A 27,735-nucleotide genomic window follows, 5' to 3' on the forward strand; every position below is an offset into this window, starting at 1 on the left:
ATATAACTGAACTGTGCTACTGCTCTTTATCATTATACTTAATTCACATTCTCAGATTTTTCTTTTTCTTTGTGTTTTTTTTAGGTTTGGAAACCTTTGTAAGAACTGCAAGAAAGCTCCCGTCTACAGAGCTTTACGATGTGGTAGAGGGCTACATTAAAATCTCAGCTGAATGCTCAGAAATGCTGTCTTTACTTGAGAAAGAAGGCTGTTCTGAGACAGAGGTGAGTTCACTGGCCAGAAAAACATGCCTGGGTTAAAAGTAGTGTGAACATATTTGTAGGGATGCCCCCAAACGATGAGTATTTAAGTTTAATTATATTTTTAACGTTGATGTAAATAATAATCATAATAATGAAGCAGAAAAACTCATTGGTGTGATAGAAATAAAAAATATACAGGCGTATTATTACTGCTCTGTGTTCAGGAGGAAAAACAGACAACAGAACAGTAGGCTCGGTGTGTGTCTGTGTACGTTTCCACCAGTGAGGTCTCCAAATTCCCCAGAATTTACATAGTTCAGGTTTAAAGGTGCCGTACACGATTTTACTCAAATAACACTTTGTTACAAAATTCAGAAGATATTTCCTCATGTGCTACACTCCAATTGGTTTGCGCTGGAAACCGCTCTAATGTGTTTACGAAGCCCCAGTGTCTGTAAATGGGTAAAAAAACAAAGTGTCTGGGTCCGGTGCTAGGCTTTCTCTCTCTCTGCTTACGGCAGAGAAACGCCATCTGGAGGTTTTTAGACAATAAAGAGACCTCCAACCCTATGGATGGTTAATATTAACTTATTTTTGCTGTTAAACTTATGGTACTTAAGGTGGAACTGACTCTAAACTCAGGAGAGGGCTAACTGCATGATAGTAAACAAACATCTTAAGTTCTACAAAACTAAACAGCTCAAGTTTCTGTGGTAATTCAAACAGTGAATGAAAATGTAGACAAACAACTGTCATTTTTTTCGTCAAACAAACCATTCCACCTTAAAAAAGGTGGAGTTTCTGAACATAAACAAACCAGAGAGAACAACAGCTTCCCACAATCATAGATGTTGCCTTTAACCTATACCTGTGCTACTTGTCGTTTACAGCCTTTTGTTGCTTTTCTTTGTTCTATTCCAGATGATGCTGATATTTCAGAGTTTAGAGATGATTTTGCTGCGAACAGCGAGTGATCTGTCTCACTTCAGCATCGTCGGCACCAACATCGTGAAGAAGGTTGTCTCCTCACACATGAAATTACTGCAGAACTCCCTGGCCTCTGGCCGGCATCAGTACGTTTCTGTGGTTTTAACGATTGACTCACCATTAAGGGCAGTGATGATCGTCTCATTATCTGAGATGGTGTATATGCAACTGGAGGGCTACACAAAGCTCTGTTAGTAAAGTAATATCCCAAATGAAATAATACTGGGTTTCTGTCTCTCTCTTTTGTGTTGGTGTTCAGACTTGCGCGGCAGTGTCTGAGTCTTTTGGCTGCAATGGTGTCCCAAGGCGCTGACTGTGCACGAGAAATCTTCAGTGGTTTGAATTTCAACAAAACTCTCCTCAACCTCGCACGCATCCGAGACCGTGCTGTAAGCCCTCAGCCTTCTCCAGTCTTTAGCTTATTCCCAGTCTTCATTCATTCATTCATTATCTGTAACCCTTATCCAGCTCAAAGTTGCTGTGGGTCCAGAGCCTACCTGGAATCATGGGGAGCAAGGCGGGAACACAACCTGTAGGGGGCGCCAGTCCTTCACAGAGCAACACACACTCACACACACACTTACACCTATGGACAATTTTGAGTCACCAGTCCACTTACCAACATGTGTTTTTGGAGCATGGGAGGAAACCGGAGCACCCGGAGGAAACCGGAGCAGACACAGAGAGAACACACCACACTCCTCACAGACAGTCACACGGAGGAAACCCACGCAGACACAGGGAGAACACACCACACTCCTCACAGACAGTCACCCGGAGGAAACCCACGCAGACACAGGGAGAACACACCACACTCCTCACAGACAGTCACCCGGAGGAAACCCACGCAGACACAGGGAGAACACACCACACTCCTCACAGACAGTCACCCGGAGGAAACCCACGCAGACACAGGGAGAACACACCACACTCCTCACAGACAGTCACCCGGAGGAAACCCACGCAGACACAGGGAGAACACACCACACTCCTCACAGACAGTCACCCGGAGGAAACCCACGCAGACACATGGAGAACACACCACACTCCTCACAGACAGTCACCCAGAGGAAACCCACGCAGACACAGGGAGAACACACCACACTCCTCACGGACAGTCACCCGGAGGAAACCCACGCAGACACAGGGAGAACACACCACACTCCTCACGGACAGTCACCCGGAGGAAACCCACGCAGACACATGGAGAACACACCACACTCCTCACAGACAGTCACCCAGAGAAAACCCACGCAGACACAGGGAGAACACACCACACTCCTCACAGACAGTCACCCAGAGGAAACCCACGCAGACACAGGGAGAACACACCACACTCCTCACAGACAGTCAGCCGGAGGAAACCCACACAGACACAGAGAGAACACACCAAACTCCTCACAGACAGTCAGCCGGAAGAAACCCACACAGAGAGAACACACCAAACTCCTCACAGACAGTCACCCGGAGGAAACCCACGCAGACACAGAGAGAACACACCACACTCCTCACAGACAGTCACCCGGAGGAAACCCACGCAGACACAGGGAGAACACACCAAACTCCTCACAGACAGTCAGCCGGAAGAAACCCACACAGAGAGAACACACCAAACTCCTCACAGACAGTCACCCGGAGGAAACCCACGCAGACACAGGGAGAACACACCACACTCCTCACAGACAGTCACCCGGAGGAAACCCACGCAGACACAGGGAGAACACACCACACTCCTCACAGACAGTCACCCGGAGGAAACCCACGCAGACACAGGGAGAACACACCACACTCCTCACAGACAGTCACCCGGAGGAAACCCACGCAGACACAGGGAGAACACACCACACTCCTCACAGACAGTCACCCGGAGGAAACCCACGCAGACACAGGGAGAACACACCACACTCCTCACAGACAGTCACCCGGAGGAAACCCACGCAGACACAGGGAGAACACACCACACTCCTCACAGACAGTCACCCGGAGGAAACCCACGCAGACACGGAGAACACACCACACTCCTCACAGACAGTCACCCGGAGGAAACCCACGCAGACACAGGGAGAACACACCACACTCCTCACAGACAGTCACCCGGAGGAAACCCACGCAGACACAGGGAGAACACACCACACTCCTCACAGACAGTCACCCAGAGGAAACCCACGCAGACACAGGGAGAACACACCACACTCCTCACAGACAGTCACCCGGAGCGGGACTCAAACCCACACCCTCCAGGTCCCTGGAGCTGTGACAGAGACACGACCTGTTGCCCTTATTCCCAGTCTTCTGCTTGTTTATTAGGGAAATCTGTGGAGTTCAAACTTTGTTCACAATCAAGATAAACCAAACTTCACTGAGAAATGTTGAAATAATCTCAAGTGTTTCCTGGAAAATGTAAATGTGTTCTCCATATCTATGTATTGAACCTCAGCACAAGACTTTGTGAATAAATACACATTGTTTAAATGAAAATTAAATAATGAATTTGTTTTGTTTTGTTTAAGGGCCGGCCAGATGTCCGTATGTCCTATATTCAGTTTGCTCTTTCATTCCTGATGTGTGGAGACAGCTCCGTTATAGGACACATACTGGACACGAAAGGTAATTTTTAAATAAAATGAGATGTGGATTTTAGTGTTATAATAAACACCCATCTAGAGACAAACTGTTCATTTGTTGGCTCTGTAGGTTTCTTGTCAGAAATCTTCACTGGACTGAAAGAAGACAGAATTTCAGTTGTCAGCCTTGTACTTTCCACCTTACAAACGAAAGTAGGACACGCTCTATTGATTAAAACATGTGTTTTACCCAGTGAAAATCTGCAAATATTTCGTGTTTTTAACCCAACTTTACCTTTCTGTAGGTTGTACACAGTACATCCATCAGTAAGTCTCAGAAAGTGCGTTTCTTCAGTGCATCTGCTCTGACTCAGATTGCGTCTCTGTACAAATGGAATGGGATTCCAGACACAGCCTCCTCTGACAGTCAGGTGATAACAGAGCACTGCGGTGTCTAATCAACTTGTACCTGCACAACACACACTAATAAGCCACCACCACCTCAGTGTCACTGCAAAGAGGGAGAAAGGGGATAATAAAGTCTGAAGAATCAAATGCCTTTCCAGGTTTCTAAAAAAGCACTGGTCTTTTGGTGATCATTTATATTAATCCAGTGCTGTAGGTTCCTCACAGGGTTCTGATGGTTAAATATCAGTCTCACCATTTCTCCTGTGTTGTCTCTGTCCTGAGCTCACTGTTTTTTTTGACTGCTCTGTTTTCAGGCTGTGAATAAACAGGAGGGAGGAAGGCTCCTCGTGCGAGATCTGGTTCATAACTTCCTTCTCGATGTCTGCTGCTCATGTAAACATGGGATCAGCTTCTACGACCCAAGTTTGGGAACAGCACAGAGGTCAGTCAAACGTCAAACGTAGGTTAAATTAATATTGTGAAACAAAGTTTCTGTAAAGAATGCATTAAATAAATTGTGTGAGCAGCTTTATATTATAACTCTGGGCCTCACTGTGTGATCCTTGAGCTGAAAATCTCTAGCAAAATTGGCCTTATCTTCAGGAGATCAGTGTTTGAATCTTGGTGATGGGCTGGCAGTCCTTAGCGAGCACAATTGGCTTTGCTCTCTGGGTTGGAGTGATGTGACAGAAGCCCACAGCTTCAAGGAGGATGTATTTGCCCCAGTGTCAAAGATTGTCATGTGAACTGGGGGTAGTTCAGGTAATAGATAACAGGGTGGAATTAAAGATGTCTAATGACTGGATGAAAATTCTGCAAATTGCATGGTTTAAAAATATATATATATAACGTGACTATTACCTGATTACAAATGGATGATACAGCCAAAAAATGATATCACATTATATTCTTAATTTCAGTCGATACGATATACTTCCAATATTGAAATGAACTTTAAAAAAGCCACAGAACTGAAAACAACACGACATCACCCTTCTCTTGGCTTTGTCAATATTAATATTTTAAATTACTTTAAAATTGAGTGAATGAATTAAAGACAGCGCCCTCTAATGACCATCAGTCTGTGACCAATGCTGTAAATAATGTGTACTAAATATTGAAAATTAGTTTAAAAATCATATAAGTGTTATTGAAACATGTTATATTGCAATTATATAAACACTGAATTATTGTCCAGCCCTACATCTGATCATAGTCACAACATTAAGTGTAAATATAGAAATAAACTAAACTTGCTAGTCCTGCCTTGCTCCCATTTGTTCCCCCATGACACTGATCCCCATGAATGAATAAATATATGAATACATAAATTAAATAAATAATTTAATGTCTTGTTTGTGTAATTGATCAGAATTCACTGGCCATCGCGCTTGTTTTTATTGTAATTTCAGACATTGTCGTGTCGTTTTTTGAAGCTGGTGTTTGTATAACAATAGTGTCCTGTGTTTTCAGGACTGGAAACCTGGTCCTGCTGCAGTTTGCAGTGAGTCTGAAGCAGGCCACAGAGGATGAACTTGTGTGTGAGCTCCTTGTCAGTGTTCTGAAGCACAGTCCTGACCTTCTGCCTCGATTCTTTAAAGAAACGCCTTTCTCCTTTGCTCCACGGGCGAAAGGAGCATGGCTCGACAGCATCACTCTGCTCAAAAAGGTGATTTATTTATAGGTTGTGGTTGTTTTTTTTAAGTGGATAACACCACCCCTCTCCATCCAGTGGGCCGGGCTTTGAGTTCCAGCTCAGGCAGGACCACCACACCACTCTATAAGTGTCTCATTGGCAAGATACTTAATGCTACATACATTCATTCATTCGGGGTGCTTTACAAAAGCTGGTCTGTAACTGATCTGCAATTAATTCCCCTTTCTCTCTCTCTCTCTCTCTCTCTCTCTCTCTCTCTCTGTGTGTGCTATGTCTGCTCTCTCTGTCTCTCTCTCTCTCTCTCTCTTTCTCGCTCTCTCTTTTAATCGTTCTCTCTCCTGCGCACAGATCTACCAGGCTCAGCCGGAGGTTTCCCAGGCGTTCCAGTCTCATGAAGCAATTCCTGTTCCTCGTTTGTTGAACATGGTTCTTGTCACATCTCTGCCTCCAGTCTGCAACAAGACCTTCTTCACTCAAGGCCTCAAAGTAAAATACAGCAGTGTTTGTGTGTTATAACGAGAACCCGCCAATCAAGTGCAAGATGGAAAGGGAATTTCTGTTGGTGCAGAAATAAAAAAAAAATGTAAAACACAACAAATATAGAGAAAAATGAAATAATAATATGCACTTTATAGGCACATATTTACCTAATATCATCTATGCTCTTATCCAGATAAAATGACATCCAAACTAGCATGAATAGTCTAAAACAATACAACACTAGGATTACTGTCATGTAATGTAATTAAAGGTAATAACTAGAATAGAGAAGGAAAAAATGTGTGTGTGTGTCTGTGTTTCGTGCTGCGGGAGCCTCGTGAAGGGTTTTCGGTGCTGTGCAGTTCAGTTCAGCACAGCCCAACAGTGACCACAGACACGTGTTAAACAATGAACACAGAAATAATCAAAACAGGATAAAGCCTCATACCTGGGAGTGTGGAGTGTCTTCTGAGTATTTTGTTTGTTTTCAGCTTCATTCCTATCTCTTTTAACCCAAATTCACAACTGCAGTGGGCTACGGGGTGTGTGTTGTTTCCCGACCCATCACACCACACATCATAAATACCACCCTCATTTTTAGATACCGTCCACATTTTAAATACCGTGGTATACAGTTTTACCATTAAATCACCAAGCCCTAGTCTCCGAGTTTTGATTAGTTTTTTTTGTTTCTGTGTAGTTGTTAGATTTAATGGGTTATCCCCTCTAATTTCAGGTTAAAAAGGTGACCAATTTCTCTGCTGACTTTCTTGTTGAACAGTTGCCAATTGTTGGACAGCACGCCACGCTGTCTGTGTTGGTCTTCATTCTGAAGAGAGCTCAGAAGAACATGGAGCACAGTTTGAAGAGAGCAGTGTGGGACAGTTTGGATGCGTATAGCTCCTCTGCCATGGAGGAGTTCACTCAGCTTTACAGAGAGGCTTTGAGCAAGGTGAGAGATGAGAGACTCACAGCTGAGCAAGAGGAACATTGACTCATATATGTATCACTGACATGTATATATCTGCTTTGCTGTTTCCTCAGCTTGTGCCTGATGTTATGTCGATTGTGTCCACGTGGCAGTCGCTGTCAAAGAAGGAAAAAGATGGAGATGAAAACACTGCTGAAAAAGAAACAAAATCAGGGGAGGAGGTCAAAACCCAGGAAACCTGTAATGGTGTGTGAACCCATAATCACATTTTCATGTTGAAATATAAAAAGAGAAACCATCCATTATCCCGTTATTCATTTCTGAAAAGAAAAAAATTGCATCTGTGTTTTTTATTTATTTGCTTACACGGCCATTTCCTCAGAACACATAAAATCAGTTAATTCAGTTTGACCTTGCACTCCTCAAATCCATGTTATTTTAACCAAAATGTATAAATGAAGTCAGAACGGAGCCAGAACCGTAGATAAAAGTCAGGATTAAATCTCTTTAAACAGTTTCTGAGCTGGCCTTTGATTTTATGATACATTTTAAATTTATTCCAAATTCACTGCAGAATGCACTCACAAAGAGTCTGAGGTCGTATTCACATTTGGCCACGTTGAATCCACGTTGAAACCGTGCAGGAGGTTTCCTTTTTAAGACAAACAGAGTTGTCTCAAGCCATTTCAGACAAAATATCTTCACACTGCTGAAGGAAAGAACACTTTCTTGCCCATAATCATGAGAATGATAATCAGGAAGATGTTGCTGTAGAAAATGATCCTCTTTTTATAAAAAGGTTTCAGAGTATGGCTCCAGATAGGTACTTCTAGCCAGTAGCTCTGTGAACAGTAAGAGTGTGTGGAATACAGTTAATGCCTTGACAGCAGTGTAGAGATTGACACTTGGGTCTCAGGCATATTTTTGTAGAGTATAATATAGATTAGCGATTATAGTAGTTATATATATATTGTCACACGTGTCTCCACTTCTTTATCTACACCTTTGGAAAGTGTTTTTCTTTATACTGCATGAATCTTTGTGAAAGAATTAACCAAAAAAAAAGTCCCTGAATGACATTAAATGTACTCTCTTCACGTTACGTTAAATTAGAACTGGAGCAGATTTACGGTTTGAAGGTCCTTACAAGGATTTACTGAATATTTTAATGTTGGCGTTCAAAATCCGTACACAATAACACCGCTACATGTTGATATGGTAATATATGTATTGTACGTTTAACATATGTTGTGTGCGGCAGGTGAGAACGATCCAAAGCTGATCCTGTGTAAAGCACTACTGCTGCAGGTGTTGTGTTTATATCAGAAGGTTGTTCCTCACCTCATCAGTCAGAGCAGGTTCGACTTCAGCAAACTGCTCCAAGGTAACACCACTCTTCGGGATCGTGTTCATCACAAGTACTTTTCTTTTTAAAGAGAATGAAACAGTGTAAAAGCACAGGTTTTTGACTGTTTTCAGGCATTATATCAGAGAAGGGACTGAAGAACGAGGTTCCTCCGGTTCTCCAGTACCAGATTCTGCAGCTTGCCCTGGAGCTTCCTGCGAGCAAGTTCTCCTGGTTCCGGCTCCAGGTCTGTGGGTCGTTAGTGGGATGTCTTTTAAATTATAAGAAAATAATAATACATTTATAATAATAAAAAGGTCTCTACATTCTCTATCAGCAGCCTAAGACCCTGGTCAAAGGTTTCGTTAACAGAGTGTTTCTTGTTACTTAAAGGATGCAGTAAGTGCAGGTCCAGGACAAGGAGAAGGTTCAGTTTTCTATCTTTTATTGAAGATGTACATCAGCAGTAGCAGCACAAACCTGCAGAGCTCCACCAGGAAACTGCTGCTGAAGGTAAGCACTTGGAAACTGGGGTCTGTAAAACAAGCCCATTTGGGTAGAACAAAAAACAAAGAGACGTTTTAAAAGATTTTCAGAAGATTTCGACAGTTTTCAAGATGCAATAGACACAGCTGTTATTGTCCACATCATTAACAGTGTTGTGTTTTGTTTTAACTTGTGTGAACTGAACCCCACACAGAGTGGGAAAGTGGGTGTCAAAATAAGGCCGTTTTAATTGCAACCATTGAAACAAAATCTTTAGGCATCAAATTAGGCCTTAACATGGACAGAAAACATTAGATCATTAAAACTTTAACTACAACAGTAATATAATTATAAATTAGAGGTTGGCACGGTGGAACAGCAGGTCATGTCTCTATCACAGCTCCAGGTTCCTGGAGGTTGTGGGTTCGAGTCCTGCTCAGGGTGACTGTCTGTGAGGAGTGTGGTGTGTTCTCTCTGTGTCTGCGTGGGTTTTCTCCGGGTGACCGTCTGTTAGGAGTGTGGTGTGTTCTCCCTGTGTCTGCGTGGGTTTCCTCCGGGTGACTGTCTGTGAAGAGTGTGGTGTGTTCTCTCTGTGTCTGCGTGGGTTTCCTCCGGGTGACCGTCTGTGAGGAGTGTGGTGTGTTCTCCCTGTGTCCGCATGGGTTTCCTCCGGGTGACCGTCTGTGAGGAGTGTGGTGTGTTCTCCCTGTGTCTGCGTGGGTTTCCTCCGGGTGACTGTCTGTGAGGAGTGTGGTGTGTTCTCTCTGTGTCTGTGTGGGTTTCCTCCGGGTGACCGTCTGTGAGGAGTGTGGTGTGTTCTCTCTGTGTCTGCGTGGGTTTCCTCCGGGTGACCGTCTGTGAGGAGTGTGGTGTGTTCTCCCTGTGTCCGCATGGGTTTCCTCCAGGTTTCTGTCTGTCTGAGGAGTGTGGTGTGTTCTCCCTGTGTCTGCGTGGGTTTCCTCCGGGTGACTGTCTGTGAGGAGTGTGGTGTGTTCTCTCTGTGTCTGTGTGGGTTTCCTCCGGGTGACTGTCTGTGAGGAGTGTGGTGTGTTCTCTCTGTGTCTGCGTGGGTTTCCTCCGGGTGACCGTCTGTGAGGAGTGTGGTGTGTTCTCCCTGTGTCCGCATGGGTTTCCTCCGGGTGTCTGTCTGTCTGAGGAGTGTGGTGTGTTCTTCCTGTGTTTGTGTGGGTTTCCTCTGTGTGACTGTCTGTGAGGATTGTGGTGTATTCTCCCTGTGTCTGCGTGGGTTTCCTCCGGGTGACTGTCTGTGAGGAGTGTGGTGTGTTCTCCCTGTGTTCGCATGGGTTTCCTCCGGGTGTCTGTGAGAAGTGTGGTGTGTTCTTCCTGTGTCTGCGTGGGTTTCCTCCGGGGGTGAGTGTCTGTGAGGAGTGTGGTATGTTCTCTCTGTGTCTGCGTGGGTTTCCTCTGGGTGCTCCGGTTTTCTCTCACGCTCCAAAAACACACGTTGGTAGGTGGATTGGAGACTCAAAAGTGTCCGTAGGTGTGAGTGAGTGTGTGAGAAAAATCTTGCTGGGTGCCAGTCCATCACACAGCAGCGCACACATTAGTCAACATCTGTAGTAGATTAACAACTGTAAATCTGGAATAAGGAACGTCGTGTCTGCTTTAAATATGATCCTATATGTTTTGTTTGGTGCTGTGTGCAGGTGCTGAGAGACAGTGGTGTTTTTGAACACACCTGGTCAGAACTGGAGATGTGGGTAGATCACCTTCTCTCTTTAGAATCATCACATCAAGAAACAGTTCTCCTGTTTTTAGACCAGGTGCTTCATTAGACTCAATAAACTTATTGTTTTTAATTACCCCAGTATAGCTTCTGCACTGATCTGTACAGGTACTTTCTTACTTACTTTCTTTTCTCTGTTTCTCTCTGTGCTCACAGGTCTTGATGAAGGTGGTGAATAACCCTTATGTTTACATGGATAAAGTTGCTGCTATGGTGCAGGAAGCTGTGTGTCTGCAGGCTGAAGGGAGTGGGCAGGACAGAGAGACAGACAGTTCACAGATACCATGCCTCAGTGGTGAGCTTTCCCTTGCAAATTTAATTCTGGTTATTCAGTTTTGTCTATCGAGCACTTTCACAACTGCTGTCATCAAAAAGCATCCTTCAGAGCATAAGAAAGAATACTTGAGAGGAACCAAGGCTTAAAAAGTGGGGAACTCATTATCCTCTGGTTGAAACAGGAACAAAACAAAGAGCAGTGTGTAAACAAATGGCAGTTTATTAACAGAGCCCAGTACAAATGAAGAATTATAGATGTATAATGAGTGTACTGTGGTCTGAGTGAGTTAAGAGCAGTGTTGGTTCTAGTTGAAGCCCAGTGTCAGTCGCTTGGTGGCGAATAAAACAGTCCACCACATACTGAAGACAGATGCGCCGGGCTTGGCAATCATTTAGATGTTTTCTGGGGCATATATAAGTGCTGTTTAATGCTGGACGGACGTGTGGCAGACAGTGAAACCCAGTTTAGACCATCTTTCTCCAGCATCAGGTCAGATTGGATGGGCAATGGGTTCCACTTGGCAGAGACACATACAGATACTCACTGAGATATCAGAACCCCTCTGCTTCACTACGTAAAGCATTACACAATTTTACAACTCTGTCGTTGCCTTGTCACAAATTTTATGAAACGTGTTGCTAGCTTCAAATTAAAATTGGCATATATTTTTTCAACAACAATAACATTTCAGTTTTAACATTTGAAATATTGCCTTTTCTATGGTTTTTGGTTAAATACAGGGTTTGTGGGATTTGCACATCATTGCATTTTGGTTAATTTCCATTTTGCAGAGCTCCCCAACTTCTTCCAAAATTGGGTTTGTGTATAAATACTGTATACTTATCATATTTGGTGACAGTTTTAAGTAAATGTGTCAGGTATTATTCTCAGTATTTTGGCAGATAATGATTATTTCACAGTGAAATCTCAAACAATTACTGAGATCGTTGTGTGTTTGGTATAGAACTTTTTAATAATTTGTATGATTGTTCCATCCCCAACTATCAGCACATGAACTGTCCTCGAAGTTCAGAATCTGTGTAACTGTGTGTCCATCTGTGTTACAGACACACCTCTGATGGAGGACAGTGGAGATGGTGTTGAGGAGGATGGCGCGTCCCTCAGTGATGAAGTCCTCCACTCTTTTCCGTTCAGTTCCCTTGTTCCTGCTGTGCTAGAGGCACGCAACAAACTGCTGCTGAGGTCCAGAGAGGAGAAGGGTAATGCTCTGCAGTGTTTCACTGCTATCAAATTTATGTTATTCAAACAAGCAGCTTTAACAGAACAAGATCCTAAACCTGAATTTGTTGGTTTTCATTCAGTCTTTAAAGAGTAAATAAACCATAAGTGTTATGCATGGTACAAGTATATTCACACACATTTACAACATTCAAGGTCAGTGATTTGACCCTGAAAACTCAGGTGAGCTAAATCTTTGGCCACACCCTCAAATTCATGAAAACACAGTGACATTTTTTCCTTTTTCTATGTCAATTACTTCCTTCAAGCCTCAAGTACACACTCGCTGTGCTTTTTGTTTTCGAGCGTCCATCTCCATGTCTCCACTAGGGCTCCCTGCAGCAATTGTGGAGGAGAAACAGGAAGTGAGGCCTCTGCTGCACCACACCACCTCAGAGAGGCTCCCTGGGCCTAGGCTTGCCCCTCTGGGCCACAGCTGTCTACATTTAACATAAGGCTCATACATGTGATGCCTAATTTATGTTATTATCAACTTAATGTTTTTTCTTTTGCAGGTGGAGTGTGTAAATATGTCTGTGCAGTGCTGTGCGAACTCCTTCATTCTCAGAGGGATCCCTTAACCCTGTGTGTGACTCTGCAACACCATGATAAAGAGCTTCTTTCTGCTGAGAACCTCATTCTGCCCCATCCCTGTCTCCACTCCTTCTGTCTGTACTACTCAAAATGGCTTCCCCATCATCCCCTAGAGACATGGGTGAGTGTTTTCAGAGTGTGTATGACACACAGCACACATCACCCGAATCATTTCTTCTTTGTTGTAGACCTGTGAATGTTCTGAGCATTGAGAAACAGGGTGAAAGAGGTCAAACAATGTTGCAGAGTATCAGATGGATTACAGTCTGTAATTGTAGAAATACAAAACGCTCATTTAATGTATGAGTTAAAACAATGACTTTCCTACATATTGTTAGATACCTGTTGGTGTAAAAGACTGATTGCATCTTCTACTAGCAACTAAAATACTTCTTAGGGTAAGAGATATACTTTCTGTTACTGGAAGTTTCCGCTAGATGGCAGACCAGAGAAAGATGGAGTAATTGCAGATTTGTCTCTGACACAGCCTTCTTTAAAACTATCCGCCATTGTGACCTGTTGATCTCCTGCACTGCCCCCTAACATTTACGAATGTACTGCACCTTGCTTATGCGTAGTGCTTATTTTCTGGGGACATGCACAACCTACGCACCAAACATACGCAGGATGCACAAGGCAGCCATGATGCATAAGCAAACACGTAGTTAACAGCAAGTACATCTCTACCCTTAGATCCAGATCTCATAAGCTGCTTTAGACCATGCTTTTATTTTTTGCAGTTTAATATACCACGCTCCACTCCAACTCCACCAGCTTCGGATATTTCCTCCTTTCTGAAGCAGTGCTACAGTGAAGGAGCAGAATCGTTTCTGCAGGAGTCCTTCAGACCGGCCACTGAGACGTTTCTGACCAAACTCCAGCTGTCCAACTTCCCTTCTGCTGTTAATCAAATCCTGCTTTACCTCAGATCTTTCGTGAACACTTTCAGCTCGGTATTCTTCCTTTTTATGTCAGATTGAATGAACGTAGTGTTTGTGTGTGAATAATTTTATATAGAATTAAAATTTAATGGACAGCAGTTTTCAAATCCCTTGATTGTCCATGATGATATGGAAGATGTTATTCAATGCACATTTATTTCTGTTATGTTGTAAAACGCATCTAATACTACATTTTATTTTTAATATTTTCTGGTCTAGCTCCCCAAAGCACAAGCAGCTGAGGTGGTGGGTTCTCTTCTCAAGCTTCTACATACTCTACTCCTCAAACTGAAAAACACAGAAGAGACTCCACAAACACAAGCGGAGTCTCAGGAACCAGAAGAACTTTCTTTGGAGATGGACTTTACATATGATCAGCAGGTCTCCAGAGAGAAGGTGCCTGTTTGGGGGGTGTTTTTACTTCAGTCCCTTCCTTTAGGCTGCTTTAGACATAAAAGCACTACAAAGGGTTCCTTGAGCGATAGTTCTTCTATGGCATCCATCAAAGAACCCTTTGTAGCACCTTTATGAACACAGATGTAACCTTACTTCTGGCTGAGCTATTTATTGCTTTCAAGTCTCAGTTGAGAAAAATCGATTGCAGTATACATCAACATTTCAATGAAAAATACCAGTTGTACTTTACACTGTTCCAAAATTTGTTGATGTAAGGAATGACAGAAATGCTTAAGAATTACTTGGAAAAAACATCTCTGTGGCAAAGGATGTGCCTCTTTGTTTATGAGAATACCAGAGGCAGAAGCAGTTTGGCCCCTAAGCCATTAATTAATAACACTATACATGTGTCAAAACTGAAAATAAAAAGTGTTTTGACACTAGATGAACCAAAAGTAAAGTCTCTGGGTCTCTCTCTTCTATTACTCTCCTCCACCATCTCTGGCCTTTATACCTTTATACACAGAGCATCCTGCCATGTGTCCGAACCGAGTGAGGAGTGTCATGTGGCACAAAGCCCTAATTTAGTCCATGCCGCTATGCGCTTTGCTGCTAGCCCTATTCCAGGGATTAAAAAAGCATAATGTAACCCTTGCTCGTCACTTGCCACTGAGGTGTGGCAGGCCCAGCAGAGAGGCTTTAATGAGCCTTGCAGTAAGCCCCTGTTGTCCCTTGAGATTTGTGTCTCCGTCTTTTTTTATGATTTCCCAATCGATGTTATAAATGGTCTTTCTTCATGCTTCAGTGTTCAAGTTTATGCGACAGTATGTTTTTGTAAAAGTAAAAGAACACAATGGGTCTGTCCCAAAACCTAGAGAGTATTTTACGTCATCGTGTGCACTCCCAACACATGGGCTGTCCTGATTCTTAGATACCTTAAATACGCTGCCTACAGAGATACCTTAATCTGGCCATATTTTAAGGCAGCATCAAAATCGTTCCTCGGACGCGAAAGCAAGTTGTCTGAATATTAAACAACCAACAAGTGTGTGTGCTTGTGTTTCCTCCAGTTGTCTATTGACTAATGTGGTTGTGTGTGTTCTGGGTGTATTTTCAGGTGTTGCTTTCCGTGATCAGGTCTGCGTTAAAGAACCCAGTTCTAGAAAAATGGTTCCTGGCCGTGGAGCTGGATGTGGTGCCGTCTCACTCTCTTGACCAAGAGTGTGTGATTCAGCTGTGTGTCCAGCTGACTGAGGGTGTCCTGCGCCTGCTGCAGTTCTCTGCTGAGATTCTAAGAGACCTCAACTCCCCAGAGCTCCTTAGCTCTTATCTCTTCTCCACAAAGAAGGCTCTGCTCAGAGAATTACAGCACGTTAACAAGTACATTCTCAAAACTTTGTTTTTGCACTGTTTCTGGTCGTTTACACTTTAGATAAGTATCACACTCTCTTCTTGTGTAATGCTTTCTGGATTTATTGATGTTGATAATTTGACTGAGATACAACAGGCTTTTTTAAGACTTAAAATATTACACTCAGAATTTACACACACCACATGTGTTTAGAGTTTAAGCATAAAAATAGTCCTATGCGCCCCCGCCAGGGTGTATTCCCACCTTGTGCCCAGTGATTCCGGGTAGGCTCTGGACCCACTGCCACCTTGAACATGGAACATGGATAAGTTACAGATAATGAATGAATGAATGAATATTCCTATGGTACTATGTTCTTTGGGCTTTCTGTCCACCTACAGTATGTATCTAAACTGAATTATTTTTCAGTCACATCTACAAAGACTACACAGTTAATCATTAACCCTCTATGAGCAACTACAACATCTGAGATGTTTAACCACGATTGTATATAACAGCCTCACTGTCAACATTTATTTAAAACAAAACCAATTCTATTTCTGTTGTTGGCACCATATTGAGGCCAGCTTCTGGATTATTTTAGGTGAGAATTTGCAAATATTGCAGAGATTACGTGGCATTGCAGCTGTTTCTAATACAGCCCTTTCTCCCAGCAGGGGTTTTAAAGAGAAGTCCCTATGTGTCACAGCCTTCTTGGCTCTGTACGAGTTCATGGACCCGTCTGCGGTTGATGAAGTGCTGTCCGCTATTCTGCTGCTGCAACAGCGCCACTTGGTGTCCGAGGGCGGTGAGCTCAGTGTTTACAGCACTGCTGTTATCACTGTTCTCACAAAGACCTCCTCTACCCCAGGAAAATACAGCGCCGCCTATATGTCTGCAGCACACCTTCACAATCTGGCAACCCTCCACGCCTCCTGTCAGAGTGCTCAGCTCGAGGAAGTTCTGCTGCAGGTGTGTTAAATACATCCTCCTAAATCTTGAACACATGTAGTGTGGTGGCTTATTAAATTCTGGACCTAAGAACTGTTGTAGTTCCTTAAACTCTGGCCATATGTAATGTAGCATTTTATATCTGGAACTTAAGAACCGTTGTAGATGCTGAAGCATCTTAAATCCTTGTGTTAGGCTTGGTGTAGATTCTTAAATCCTTGACTTAAAGCAACACTAGGTAATATGTTTACTTTAAAATTGCAGTTTTAAATCCCTGCGATGTTCCACTGACCTCTAATAGGGAGGGCTTTTAAGGAACAGTAGGTAAGATTTTATATTTTTGCTCCAGGGCTCCCTTTACAGTAAAACATGTAAAAAGATGTAATTCACTTTTACAGTACTGTCTTGAAATCGAGGTGGGGGAGGGGTCGTTTCAACACTCTTCCAAAAATACCTAATGCAGTTTCTGCAGTGCTGAGCCCAGAGAAGCAACAATAGAGGGCTATTTAAATGAGCAGTAAAGAAAGACAATAATAAATATGTTTTCTATAGGTTCTGGAGAAAGAGCCTGGGAATGCTAAACTCATCCCAGCTGAGGTGCTTCTCCACTGTCTCCAGCACCGCTCTAGCCTCCTCCTGGCTGCTCTACTGGTGAAAAACTGCTCTACGCACTGCCTCAGCTTTGACCTCTGGTGCCTGGAACAGAACGACCTTTCATTCATCACAGCTCCAAACCAGGGGGCGCTCTCTCTGCTGAGCAGCTACGTTCAACTAGCAGGAACTCTGGATCCCTGCAGACCAATCAAGAGTCAGTGTTTTCTCCTAGAGCTCGAGAACAAGCACAAACCTCGACATAGACCATTAAAGTCATGCTCGTATAAGGAACTCCTCGTCTAAGCTGAATTTCTGTAAAACAGATATAATGACTCTTGCTGGACCCTCTGAATTATGAGGGCATTAAGAGCCAATATATGAATTTTGGTAAATGCCAATAAATTTAATCTTAAGGCAGAATGCAGTGGGAAGCCTCAGCAAAATCCAACAAGCTTTGTTTGGTTTAGAAATTGAGGTTTTCTCAGGGTTAGGTTCCAGTATGTGACCTGTTGGTTTATTCATTAAATTTCTGTAACTGCTTGATCCTGCGCAGTGTCACTGTGCCTCCAGAGCCTACTCAGACTCCCTGAGTGTAAGACAGGAACACCCTGGACAGGGCCTGGTGGTTTATAATATTGTAAAAAAAAAAAAAACATCAAACTTACTTATGAGTGTGCACAAATATCAACTGTAGCATTATTGCTATGAAATCCTTATTGGGAAAATTAAAAAACAATATTGGATCTGATCTGGAAGCATGTTGTTTACAACAGCACATGGCAACAGGTTTTTAAACTCCAAATTTGATAGTGTCTTAGAGAAATCCAGCTTAGAAAGCAGCTCCTTATTTGGGCTTGACCCCACAACTTTGCATTACCTTTTGTTTTTGAAAATGTTGTATTAGCAAAATGTATTTTCTGAGCAGATGACAAAGCCCTTTTTAAGTAATTGTACAAAACTCGAGATCAGAGTTGTGAATGTCATTGATATAAATGTAACTATTTATTATGTAGATCCAGACTTTAATTTATTTTTTGTTATTTCGTCTTTTTTTTTTTTTTACAGTCCAGAAGACAGTTCTGCAGTTGCTGACCAAAGTGTTTCTGACTCAGTTATTGAGCTCAGTGCTGCAGACTGAAGCTGATGCATCTCTGGACCAGAGCATAGAGGTTCTGTCCAATTTAGTTCAGCTGGGAACTGTAGCTCCTGGGCAAACTCAGCTCATCAGCAATTTGCCTCCCCTCCTTCAGAAACCAGAAGGCTATGAAAGGTAACTTTGTTTTAAAGCAGGTATCTATGCTATGCATTTTCTGTTTATTTTGGCAGGGAATGGTTTGATTTATGGGCCTGTGGCCATTTTCCTATGGATGTATTCCTGGTTTAAAAGAACAGTCAGAGATTTGTACTAACAAAGTAGTGACACATATTTCACAGTGTGGCACGGTATTGCAGCACACAACATATGTGTTTAGCGTTTAAGCTCTGTCACAGCTCCAGGGTCCTGGAAGTTGTGGGTTCGAGCCCCGCTCCGGGTGACCGTCTGTGAGGAGTGTGGTGTGTTCTCCCTGTGTCTGCGTGGGTTTCCCCTGAGGGACTGTCTGTGAGGAGTGTGGTGTGTTCTCCCTGTGTCTGCGTGGGTTTCCCCTGGGGGACTGTCTGTGAGGAGTGTGGTGTGTTCTCCCTGTGTCTGCGTGGGTTTCCTCCGGGTGACTGTCTGTGAGGAGTGTGGTGTATTCTCCCTGTGTCTCAAAGTGTTCGTAGGTGTGAGTGTGTTGCCCTGTGAAAGACTGGCGCCCCCACCAGGGTGTGTTCCGGCCAGTGATTCCGGGTAGGCTCTGGACCCACCACCGCCCAGAACTGGATAAGGGTTACAGACAATTAATTAATTAATTTTTTTGCATAAAAATTAAGAAATATTCATGAAAACTAAAAACACTTTCATTAATTTAACAGAATTTGTGAAAACCGTGAGACACAGACTGGGACATATTTTTTTGTGAATAGTGAAAAATATTTGTTATTTGTGTCTAACTGGTGGAACGATTTCCACATTTTGTATTTTGAGACTAATCTCTCTCTGTGCTCCATGCACCGCTGTGTTTTCTTGTTTTATGTTGATTCAGGTGGCTGTTGGCAGACTCCATCAGTGAGAAATTGGTGGGTTCTCCAGAGGAGCTTCACTGGAGGAAGTCTTTACTCTCCGCTGCCTTCCTCTGGCTCTCAGCCACATACAAAGAACAGAAGAATCCACAGATTAAAAGAGAGGAGAACATGCTGAAGAGACTCAGAACTCTGCTGGTGTGTATCTGATTGCAGCATGGGTTTTTTTTGGCAGTACATGTTTTATTACAAACATGATGAGATATATATCACACCCAGCTGCTGTTCCAACTAACAGGAGCTAAAAGTAACTAGAAAATATATTTGTATTATTTTGTACCAGCATGTAAACCATTTATACACTACCAGAATACAATCGGCACACTTTAAAATGTCGAAAGTGAGGATTATAAGAAGTGAAAATCTGCTTTGTCTGTTTATATAATGCAAAATAATGTGAATTCAGAGTCTACAGTTAAGCCAGCCATTTGTTAAAGAGTGTCCTGTGGAAACATTGTGTGTGTTTCTGTTTACAGAGCGCTCCGGAACATGTTGAAGCATCGGAATGGAATGCGTTTGTTAAGTCTGGTTTAAAGTGAGCAGCTTCTGGTTATTACCCTTTAATCTAAAGAACATGTTTATGGTTTATGTTTTGTTGTGTATATCTTTTGTATTCTTCCTCTTTCCAGGTATCGCTACCAAGATTCTGGGTTTTTGACCACCTTAAACACTATGTTGGAGCTGATGTACGGAAATGTAAAGACTTCTAAAGAGTTATTGTCTGTAGAAATCCTTCATATGATGGTCACTAGTCACTCACTCTTCCTGCCCACGATGCTGGAGCCCCACAGTGAAGCAGAAAGCAGCTCTCAGTGTAAAGGCAAGTTTCAGTTCACCAGTCCAGTGGGTTAATGCATTGTTGAGTCTTGACCAAAGACTCCTGCCCGAGCAGGGAATCAAGCTCTAATCTGTGTTAGGGACAGTGGTGTTAACTGCTATACTGTCCCAGTCCCATACATCGATGTTTTAATTTTGGATTTTGATCAACATGGAAGCTTATAATCTTCCAATTTTCTCTTTGTGTTCAGAGGCACTGCTGTCCCTGCTGCTCTCTTTAGTGAAACATCACCCTGAGGTCTGTAACAGCAGTCACTTCCCAGTTCTTCTTGGTGCTTATGGAGCTACACTGAGTCCTACAGGTAAATAAAGTAAACTAGGTAGCGTTTTATCTTACGGTCACTGCAGCAATGTTATTGTAATATTGTGATGCTTCCCTGAGCTTTAACAGGGAGAATAGAGCCTCTGTTGTTGCTACCCCTGGCTTAGCTCTGCAGAAAACACACTATGTAGTTATTGGAGGAAGTAGGAAAACACTCCCCTCTCTCCCCCCTCCCGCTTGATTTTAGGAGAGTGCTACAAAAGTGAATTACACTTTTTGCGTCTGTAGGGAGCTCATTGAGCAAATATATCAAATCCTACCTAGTGGTGCTTTAATTTTACAGGATTGTGGTAAACACCTAGTTGGTAATAAGTACAAATGTTGTACCTGCAAGTCATTTTCTGGTTCATAGAATCTAACTCAGATATACAAGCTATGTACAGAAGTACTGTAAATACAAGTTCCCCGTAGTTTTACAGGAATTGTAATTCAGTATGAACATAAACCAGTATTGGAATGACTAGCTATGAAATGCCAAACCAAGCTTAGACCAGAGAAAACAAACTACAATCTCGTATATTTGTGTAGTTCAAGTGGCGTGCTGGGGTGTCGCACAGCTCCAGAGCCACAGGGTCCTGGCTTTGATCCTTGCCTTGGATCGCTGTTTGTGTGGACGTCAATGTGTTCACTGTTTTCACTGTGGTGGTCCCCTCAGAGAAACATATACTGTACCTTTAATTAGGGAACATAACTGGACTTTACCACCACTGCTATAACTTTTAAAGACTCAGTACACTGTCTGCACTTTACCATACCTTTTTTCTGAGAGTGTGTACTCCCATCATTTACCCAGCCACTGAGGTTGCTCTGTTGTGCTCCTGGTGCTGGTCCCAAGCCTAGGTGAAATGGGAGGGTTGCCTCAGGAGTGACATCCATTGTGAAAGTCTGTTGAGCAGGTCGTCATCGGGGTTGGGGGGCGATCCAAAGCAGTGACCCCTTGCAGCAGCTGCCACAATGGAGCAACAACAACAAACAATATATGAGATGACCCTGTATGTGATAGAGAAGCAGCTGCTGTTTATTGTTTTAAACATTGCTCTCTATGCAGTGATGTTACGTCTATAATATCAAATCTATCTGTAGTTGCACAGATTTAGAACCTGAAAAACTGCTAAATAAACACTTACATTCCTACAGATCAGAAACTGTTGCTGCTGCTGAAGGAGTATGAGAAGAAGAATATTAGCTTGTTGGATTTTCAGTAAGTTGATCATTTTCTCTTGAGATTTAAGTGTATATTCTTAAATATACACACAATAGTATGAGCCCAGGTAATGTTAATCCAATACTATTAAACAGGCTGTATAAATAAGCCCTGGTATTTTTAATCCCATGCTACTAAACAAGCGAAATGAGCTCTCTCCGACGGGCTGCTGGGCGTACTCTCTGTGATCCGGTGAGGAGCTCAGTGATTAGGCTCCTTCGTGTTGAGAGGAGCCAGTTGAGGTGGTTGGGTGTCTTTTATAAGGAGCCTCCTGTGCGCCCCCTACTGGGGGTAGACCCAGGACACGCTGGAGGGGTTATATCCCCTGCTGGCCTGGGAACGCCTGGGGATCCCCCAGGAGGAGCTGGTGAAAGTTGTAGGGACAGAGATGCCTGGGCTTCTTTACTTGCACTGTTGCAATGTGAACCCTGATATGGATTATGCGGAAAAAATGATGATGATGTATATTTATTTTGTGCTGTAAATAAACAGGTTTTATATTTCATGTGCTCTCAAACTAGACATAGAATGAATCCCCTCCTAAAAGCGTGTTTAAATGTTTGAATAAGGACGATGAAGGTGATAATGAGGTTGGTGGGGATAAGGTTGACTATGAGGATGATGTTGATGGTCTGATGTTTTTATGTGTAGGTGTTTACTGTGGGGATCTGCAGCTGTGGAACACCAAAAAGCCCGGAAACATCTAGGTCCGTCTTTATGGCAACAGCCCAGCTGTGAGCAGATTTTATCCCAGCTGTCTCCAGACAGGATGCTGAACACTGTCACACATTTCCCACTAGATCGGCTTCTAGTGCCACAGGTATCTTACAGCCTAATGTCTACACCTGAAGTTTCATTTCTAAAGTCTATAAAATGCAGCTGCTGCTCTTCTGACAGATTATAAATTGTTTTATATCAAACATACGTTTTATAAAACAGTATTTAAACATACATTTAGGGAGAAGAAGTGGTTTTCCTGGAGGGAAGAGAGAGTGTGTATGACCCCTGCTTTCTTCTCCCTCTCTTCAGCTTCATTCTGCGTCCAGGTAAAGTATTGATTTATATGTTAATAGTTCAGAAATGTTGTTTTTTGAACTATAATTCTTAATTAAGACTGTGTAAACTATGCTGAGTTGCATCATAATGAGACCTGGTATCTCCCTGTTCTTTAATCAGAGTCGGTGGTGGACTGTCAGAAGTTTGTCTCCACTCATGCTCTGGACGTCTCTGTTGTGGCTTTCAGCAGCAGAGACTCCAACATGAGGTCGGCAGCGTACCACATACTGAGCACCTTCTATGAGCATCTGGAGGGAGCTCACTTCAGAGAGAAGAGACAGGTAATCAGACTGGTGTCTGACCGCAGCCCTCCACCTGATCTGTCTTCTCTTGGTTTACAGTCATGTTTTTCACAATGCTGTTTGTTGAATTAATCTGGTCGCGGTGGGTCCAGAGAATACACCCTTGAGGGGGCGCTAGTCCTTCACAGGGCAACACAGACACACACACACACACACATTCACACCTACGGGCACTTTGTGAGTCGCCAATCCACCTACCAACGTGTGTTTTTGGACTGTGGGAGGAAACCCACGCAGACACAGAGAGAACACACCACACTCCTCACAGACAGTCACCCGGAGGAAACCCACGCAGACACAGGGAGAACACACCACACTCCTCACAGACTGTCACCTGGAGGAAACCCACGCAGACACAGGGAGAACACACCACACTCCTCACAGACAGTCACCCGGAGCAGGAATCGAACCCACAACCTCCAGGCCCCTGGAGCTGTGTGACTCCGACACTACCTGCTGCGCCACCGTGCCGCCCAAGCCAACATTAATTAGGCACCCATTAATAGTCAAAAAAACAAGATGAATGTTTAATGGTAAACAAGCTGTTCAACTTGTCTCCGGTCCTCAGCTTCTCTACCTGCTGGACACAGTAAGGAACAGTGTTCAAAAGCAGAACCTCAGAGTGTCGTTTCTCCACACCACGTATATCGCAAAAGTGGCTCAGCAGATCCTCAGGCCTGGTAAGTGGAATCTCACTTCAGCTAATGTTTATGAGGCTGCTTTTGGCTATTTTTTTTTTTCTCTAATTTGATTTTATTCAACTTTTCTTCTCCTACAGAGGAGCACATGTACCTCGTCACCAACAGATTTCTTTTAGGAACTCAGTACGTGGATCTCTACCGGGTTCCTGACTTTTTCAAACTCTTTTACAGCTTTGATATGGAGGTAATTCGCTTTTAATTTTGAAGATACTAAGCTTCTGAAGGAGCAACGTGGCACATTTTCATTGGGAGCTTATTTGGTTTAAAGGGCCGAGAGGTAAATTTTTAGTAGGAGAAAAGGCAATAGGACAAAGGTTCCAGCCCCACTCAGAGTGACTGTCTGTGAGAAGTTTAAGGCAGATTAAGCTCCATAGAGCAGATGCCCCACATGGGATTGGCCATATTTTAAATGGGTTTAGTGCACAGTGTAAAGAAGCATCACTGGAGAAAACAACTGATTGTGTATTTAAAGTCTCTGATTGAGAATTATAAATTTGATGTATGTTGGCTCTTTCTCTCTCTTTCTCTCACTCTCTGCCTCTGTTTTCTCTCTCTCTCTGTCTCTGTTCTTTCTCTTTCTCTCTGTCTCTGTTCTCTCTCTCAGCACAAACTGGAGCGTGAGTGGATTCTGAATGTGCTGGATGAGGGTATGATGGACAAGCTGTGTTTTGACATGTGTGAACAGCAGGGCGTCTTCCACACACTTCTTGGCTTCTGCAGCAGCTGTCTCTGTGATCATCCTGCTCAGGTACATGCACAAATGTCAGAAATAAAAACAGAGGGGAAAACGGTGGCCATCAACTGAAAGCACTGATATTTTACAGGTTTTAATTCTCATTTTATTATTTTTTTCCTTTTGTTTTACTTTCATTTTATATATATTTTTAGATGCAGGTTATTAACGTACTCAGAAAGAGTTCACTCATCACCAAAGCTGCTTATGAGCTCATCAAGGCTCATGGAGTCCTTACGTGGATCGTACAGTTGATAGAGAAGAGGTCCGTATGAATGGGAGTTTATTAAAAATAAATGTGAATACAGTAATATTTTAAAATTAATTTCTGAGTAAAATTCATCTTTGGTTTTATTTGACAGGAGTGTGGATGGCAGGTTGCTGAGTGCCGTGATTGGGCTGATCAGTTCTCTCTGGTTCTCACACCCGGGTCAGAACCAGACTGGATCAGGACAGAATCAGGCTGAGATGGAGAGCAGTGCATCAGAAGAGACGGCTAGACGCTTTCCCATCTCCGTTATCAGTGACTTCCTGTGTGCCCTGTTTTCTGTCATTAAACTCTTCAGGTATTAAGTATATGTGTGTGTAACTGTCTGTATTGTATTTTGTGAATGTGTGTGTGTGTTATTAACATTGTTCATTGTGTTTTGTGTGTGTGATCAGGAGTGGAATGGAAGTGAGTGTAGTGCAGCGCCTCCTGCAGACATTGGCCTCAGTTCTGAAGCATTATAAGGAGTCTCTCAGCGCTTGTAGGGACACTGGATGGATAACGATGCGCTCCTATGAAGTCTCCGGTTCCGAGGCTCTGAGTCTGCTGCAGTTCTGTGGAACACTGTTCCAGGACAGAGCTTTACTCTCCAGCCTTCAGCTCCTCACCAACAAGCACAGTATTAAAGCTCTGCACGGTGGGTGTTTTCTTCGTTTTACGGTTAGTAAACTTGAGTGTGTGTAAATAAAAAGTTTATGGTCAGAATTTTAGTACACACAAATGGCCCATTGGATTTGGGAAAACGGATTCAGTTGCTGCATCTGCGTGGGTTTCCTCCAGTTGCTGCTGTTTCCCGCCTCGGTCCAAAAACCCACGTGGGTGGGATTCTAAATCAGTAAATCTGAAGACATAATTTAAACCAGTTTTAACTCTGAATTATTTGCCGTTCTTCTGTTAAATAATTATTCAGATCCACCGCCATTTTATTTCACTTTATTATATTCACACATGACTCAAAATTGTCCGTGAGTGTGTGTGTCACCCTGTGAAGGACTGGCGCCCCCTCCAGGGTGTATTCCCGCCTTGCGCCCAATGATTCCAGGTAGGCTCTGGACCCACCACGACCCTGAACTGGATAAGGGTTACAGATAATGAATGAATGAATGAATGAATACACACACACGCCTCCAGAATCCCCAAATTTCTGAATGATATAAGGGCTAGTCTTATTCCAGGACCCTTTCTGTAAAAGTCTTGATCCTCAACTGCTCAGAATTGATGGGGCCTTGTTTGATATATGCTTTTAATCACAGTTTTCATGGTTGAAATTATTCTGGAGCATTTCAGACCCTATCCCTAACGTTGCGTTGTTTAAATACAGCTCTAATTGGATTTACAAAATCATGTTTTTCAAGACTCTAGTCTTTTCCTTGTTTCTGACCAGCTTATATATTTGTCGTATGAGTTCTACTGCTTTCTGTGTACTGTTTCTGCTCTTTTATAATTTTGGCTTTGATTTTCCAGAACCAAACAAGCAGAAATTGCGAGGGAAAGCTTACCCAAAGCTTCCACAGTCCTGTACAGAACCAGTGTGTGAGGAGAGAGAAGGAAGTCTGGAAAAGTGTAAATGTCTGCTGGTGAATGTCCTCACTCACTGGGAGCTGGGGCCTGTCCGTCCCTGTGCTGAGGGTCTTGTGTATGAAACTGCACACATACTCTTTAAATGGACCATGAAGACGTTGTGTGAGATTCCCTATGACGAAAATAATACCTGTGTAGCTCTGAAATGGATGCAGAGTGCTATAACGTCTCATAAAACTGTGGTAAAGTCTTTGCTCTCTGATGAAGCTGTAAGAGCTGATCTCTTAAAGCTGTACCACAAGACCTGCCTCTCCAAACTGGACGCCTTTCAGCTGTGTACCACAATCATGCTTCATTTATTAGAGGCAGAGCTAACCTCTAATATTTTCCACTTGACTGTGACTAAAGTCTGTTTACACACATCTGAAGATGATGCTACCAAAAGAGGTAAGAGGAGCATAATCCACATACAGTGGACTAAATTACTCTGTCAGAAAAACTGTCACTGTGGTATTGCCCTTGATGTAGAGGTACATTACTGTCACTAAAGCTACAAACAGTGTAGTGTATCTTTAAAGGTACAGCAGTGGTTTTAGAGTCTTCTCCAGAAGGAGAGGGGGATCTCTGTAATCTTTCATTATACAACTGTGGAGAACACAATACAAGTCCTGGAGATGAAACAGGGTGAATGACATCAACATGATTTTAAAATCTACAGTTAATATAGCGTAAGGTACCATTTTAGATTTTAAAATTATGTTGATTTCATACAATAATGTACGTCTACTGTAACTTTTAAGTGTGTAGGGATAATGCATAATATTAATATACACTATAAACAGTGCAGCAGTTGCATTCTGGTGCCCAGGCGTTTAATTCAACAATGTATGATCTGGCACACAATCTGCTAGTTCAGATTTGCAGTTCCACATTAAAATGCTGCAGTATTTGCTTATTTAGATATTCCATTTTTAAATAGTGCAGCAGTATATTCTGGTGCTTATGCTCTTGATTCAAATTTTCCATTTAGACTTAAAATGGTGCTGTAGTTATATTCTGATGTCTAGACTTATTTGGCTTTTTTATTCCACCGTGTGTAATTAGTTTCTGATGTAATATTCCTCTTCTTTGTGTTTTGCTCAGAAACAGGGTTGAAGTTACTGTCGTTGTACATCCCTGAGCTCTGGACCGGAGCTAAAGTTCCTCAGTTGCTCCTGACCCATGCTAGACTTCTGACAAAAGGCCAAAAGAAGACTAAGAAAAATCAGAGTCCAGTTGTGCACATGTGTGAAGACATTCTCTCTGCTTGGACTGTCTTGAAAAATTAAAAAAGTATTGGAAATAAATGCAGTATGCAGTTCTGTATAAATGACAGTGGACCGAAATTTTACATATTTACAGACTTCTTATGAGAAGAACAATTTCTGGTGTAAATGTACAGTAATAATTCAAATAAAAAATGGTGTAAATGCAACTGGGA

General features: G+C 42.8%; 1 protein-coding gene across 2 annotated transcripts; it reads left to right on the forward strand.

The window, feature by feature from the left end:
• Positions 1-90: 90 nt before the first annotated feature.
• LOC136675571 (nucleolar pre-ribosomal-associated protein 1-like) lies at positions 91-27,712 on the forward strand. 2 transcript variants are annotated; one of them, XM_066652190.1, is made up of 40 exons: positions 91-224; positions 1,125-1,276; positions 1,450-1,579; positions 3,701-3,797; positions 3,885-3,967; positions 4,060-4,185; positions 4,477-4,604; positions 5,636-5,831; positions 6,168-6,305; positions 7,081-7,251; positions 7,344-7,476; positions 8,492-8,614; positions 8,710-8,822; positions 8,969-9,088; positions 10,729-10,845; positions 10,965-11,103; positions 12,153-12,305; positions 12,840-13,039; positions 13,659-13,871; positions 14,079-14,255; positions 15,373-15,635; positions 16,284-16,578; positions 17,110-17,365; positions 18,217-18,421; positions 19,275-19,449; positions 19,788-19,846; positions 19,941-20,131; positions 20,340-20,450; positions 21,608-21,671; positions 22,326-22,494; positions 22,633-22,720; positions 22,851-23,011; positions 23,601-23,712; positions 23,811-23,917; positions 24,338-24,481; positions 24,622-24,731; positions 24,829-25,032; positions 25,130-25,371; positions 26,199-26,702; positions 27,399-27,712. In XM_066652190.1, the coding sequence occupies exons 1-40, from the start codon at positions 183-185 to the stop codon at positions 27,581-27,583; spliced, it is 6,396 nt and encodes a 2,131-aa protein (XP_066508287.1). In that variant the 5' UTR covers positions 91-182; the 3' UTR covers positions 27,584-27,712. The 2 variants fall into 2 exon arrangements, with proteins under 2 accessions (XP_066508287.1, XP_066508288.1); XM_066652191.1 differs by lacking the exon at positions 13,659-13,871.
• The last annotated feature ends 23 nt before the right edge of the window (positions 27,713-27,735 follow it).

Source organism: Hoplias malabaricus, chromosome X1 (assembly GCF_029633855.1).
Source record: "Hoplias malabaricus isolate fHopMal1 chromosome X1, fHopMal1.hap1, whole genome shotgun sequence".
Classification (NCBI taxonomy): Eukaryota; Metazoa; Chordata; class Actinopteri; order Characiformes; family Erythrinidae; genus Hoplias; species Hoplias malabaricus.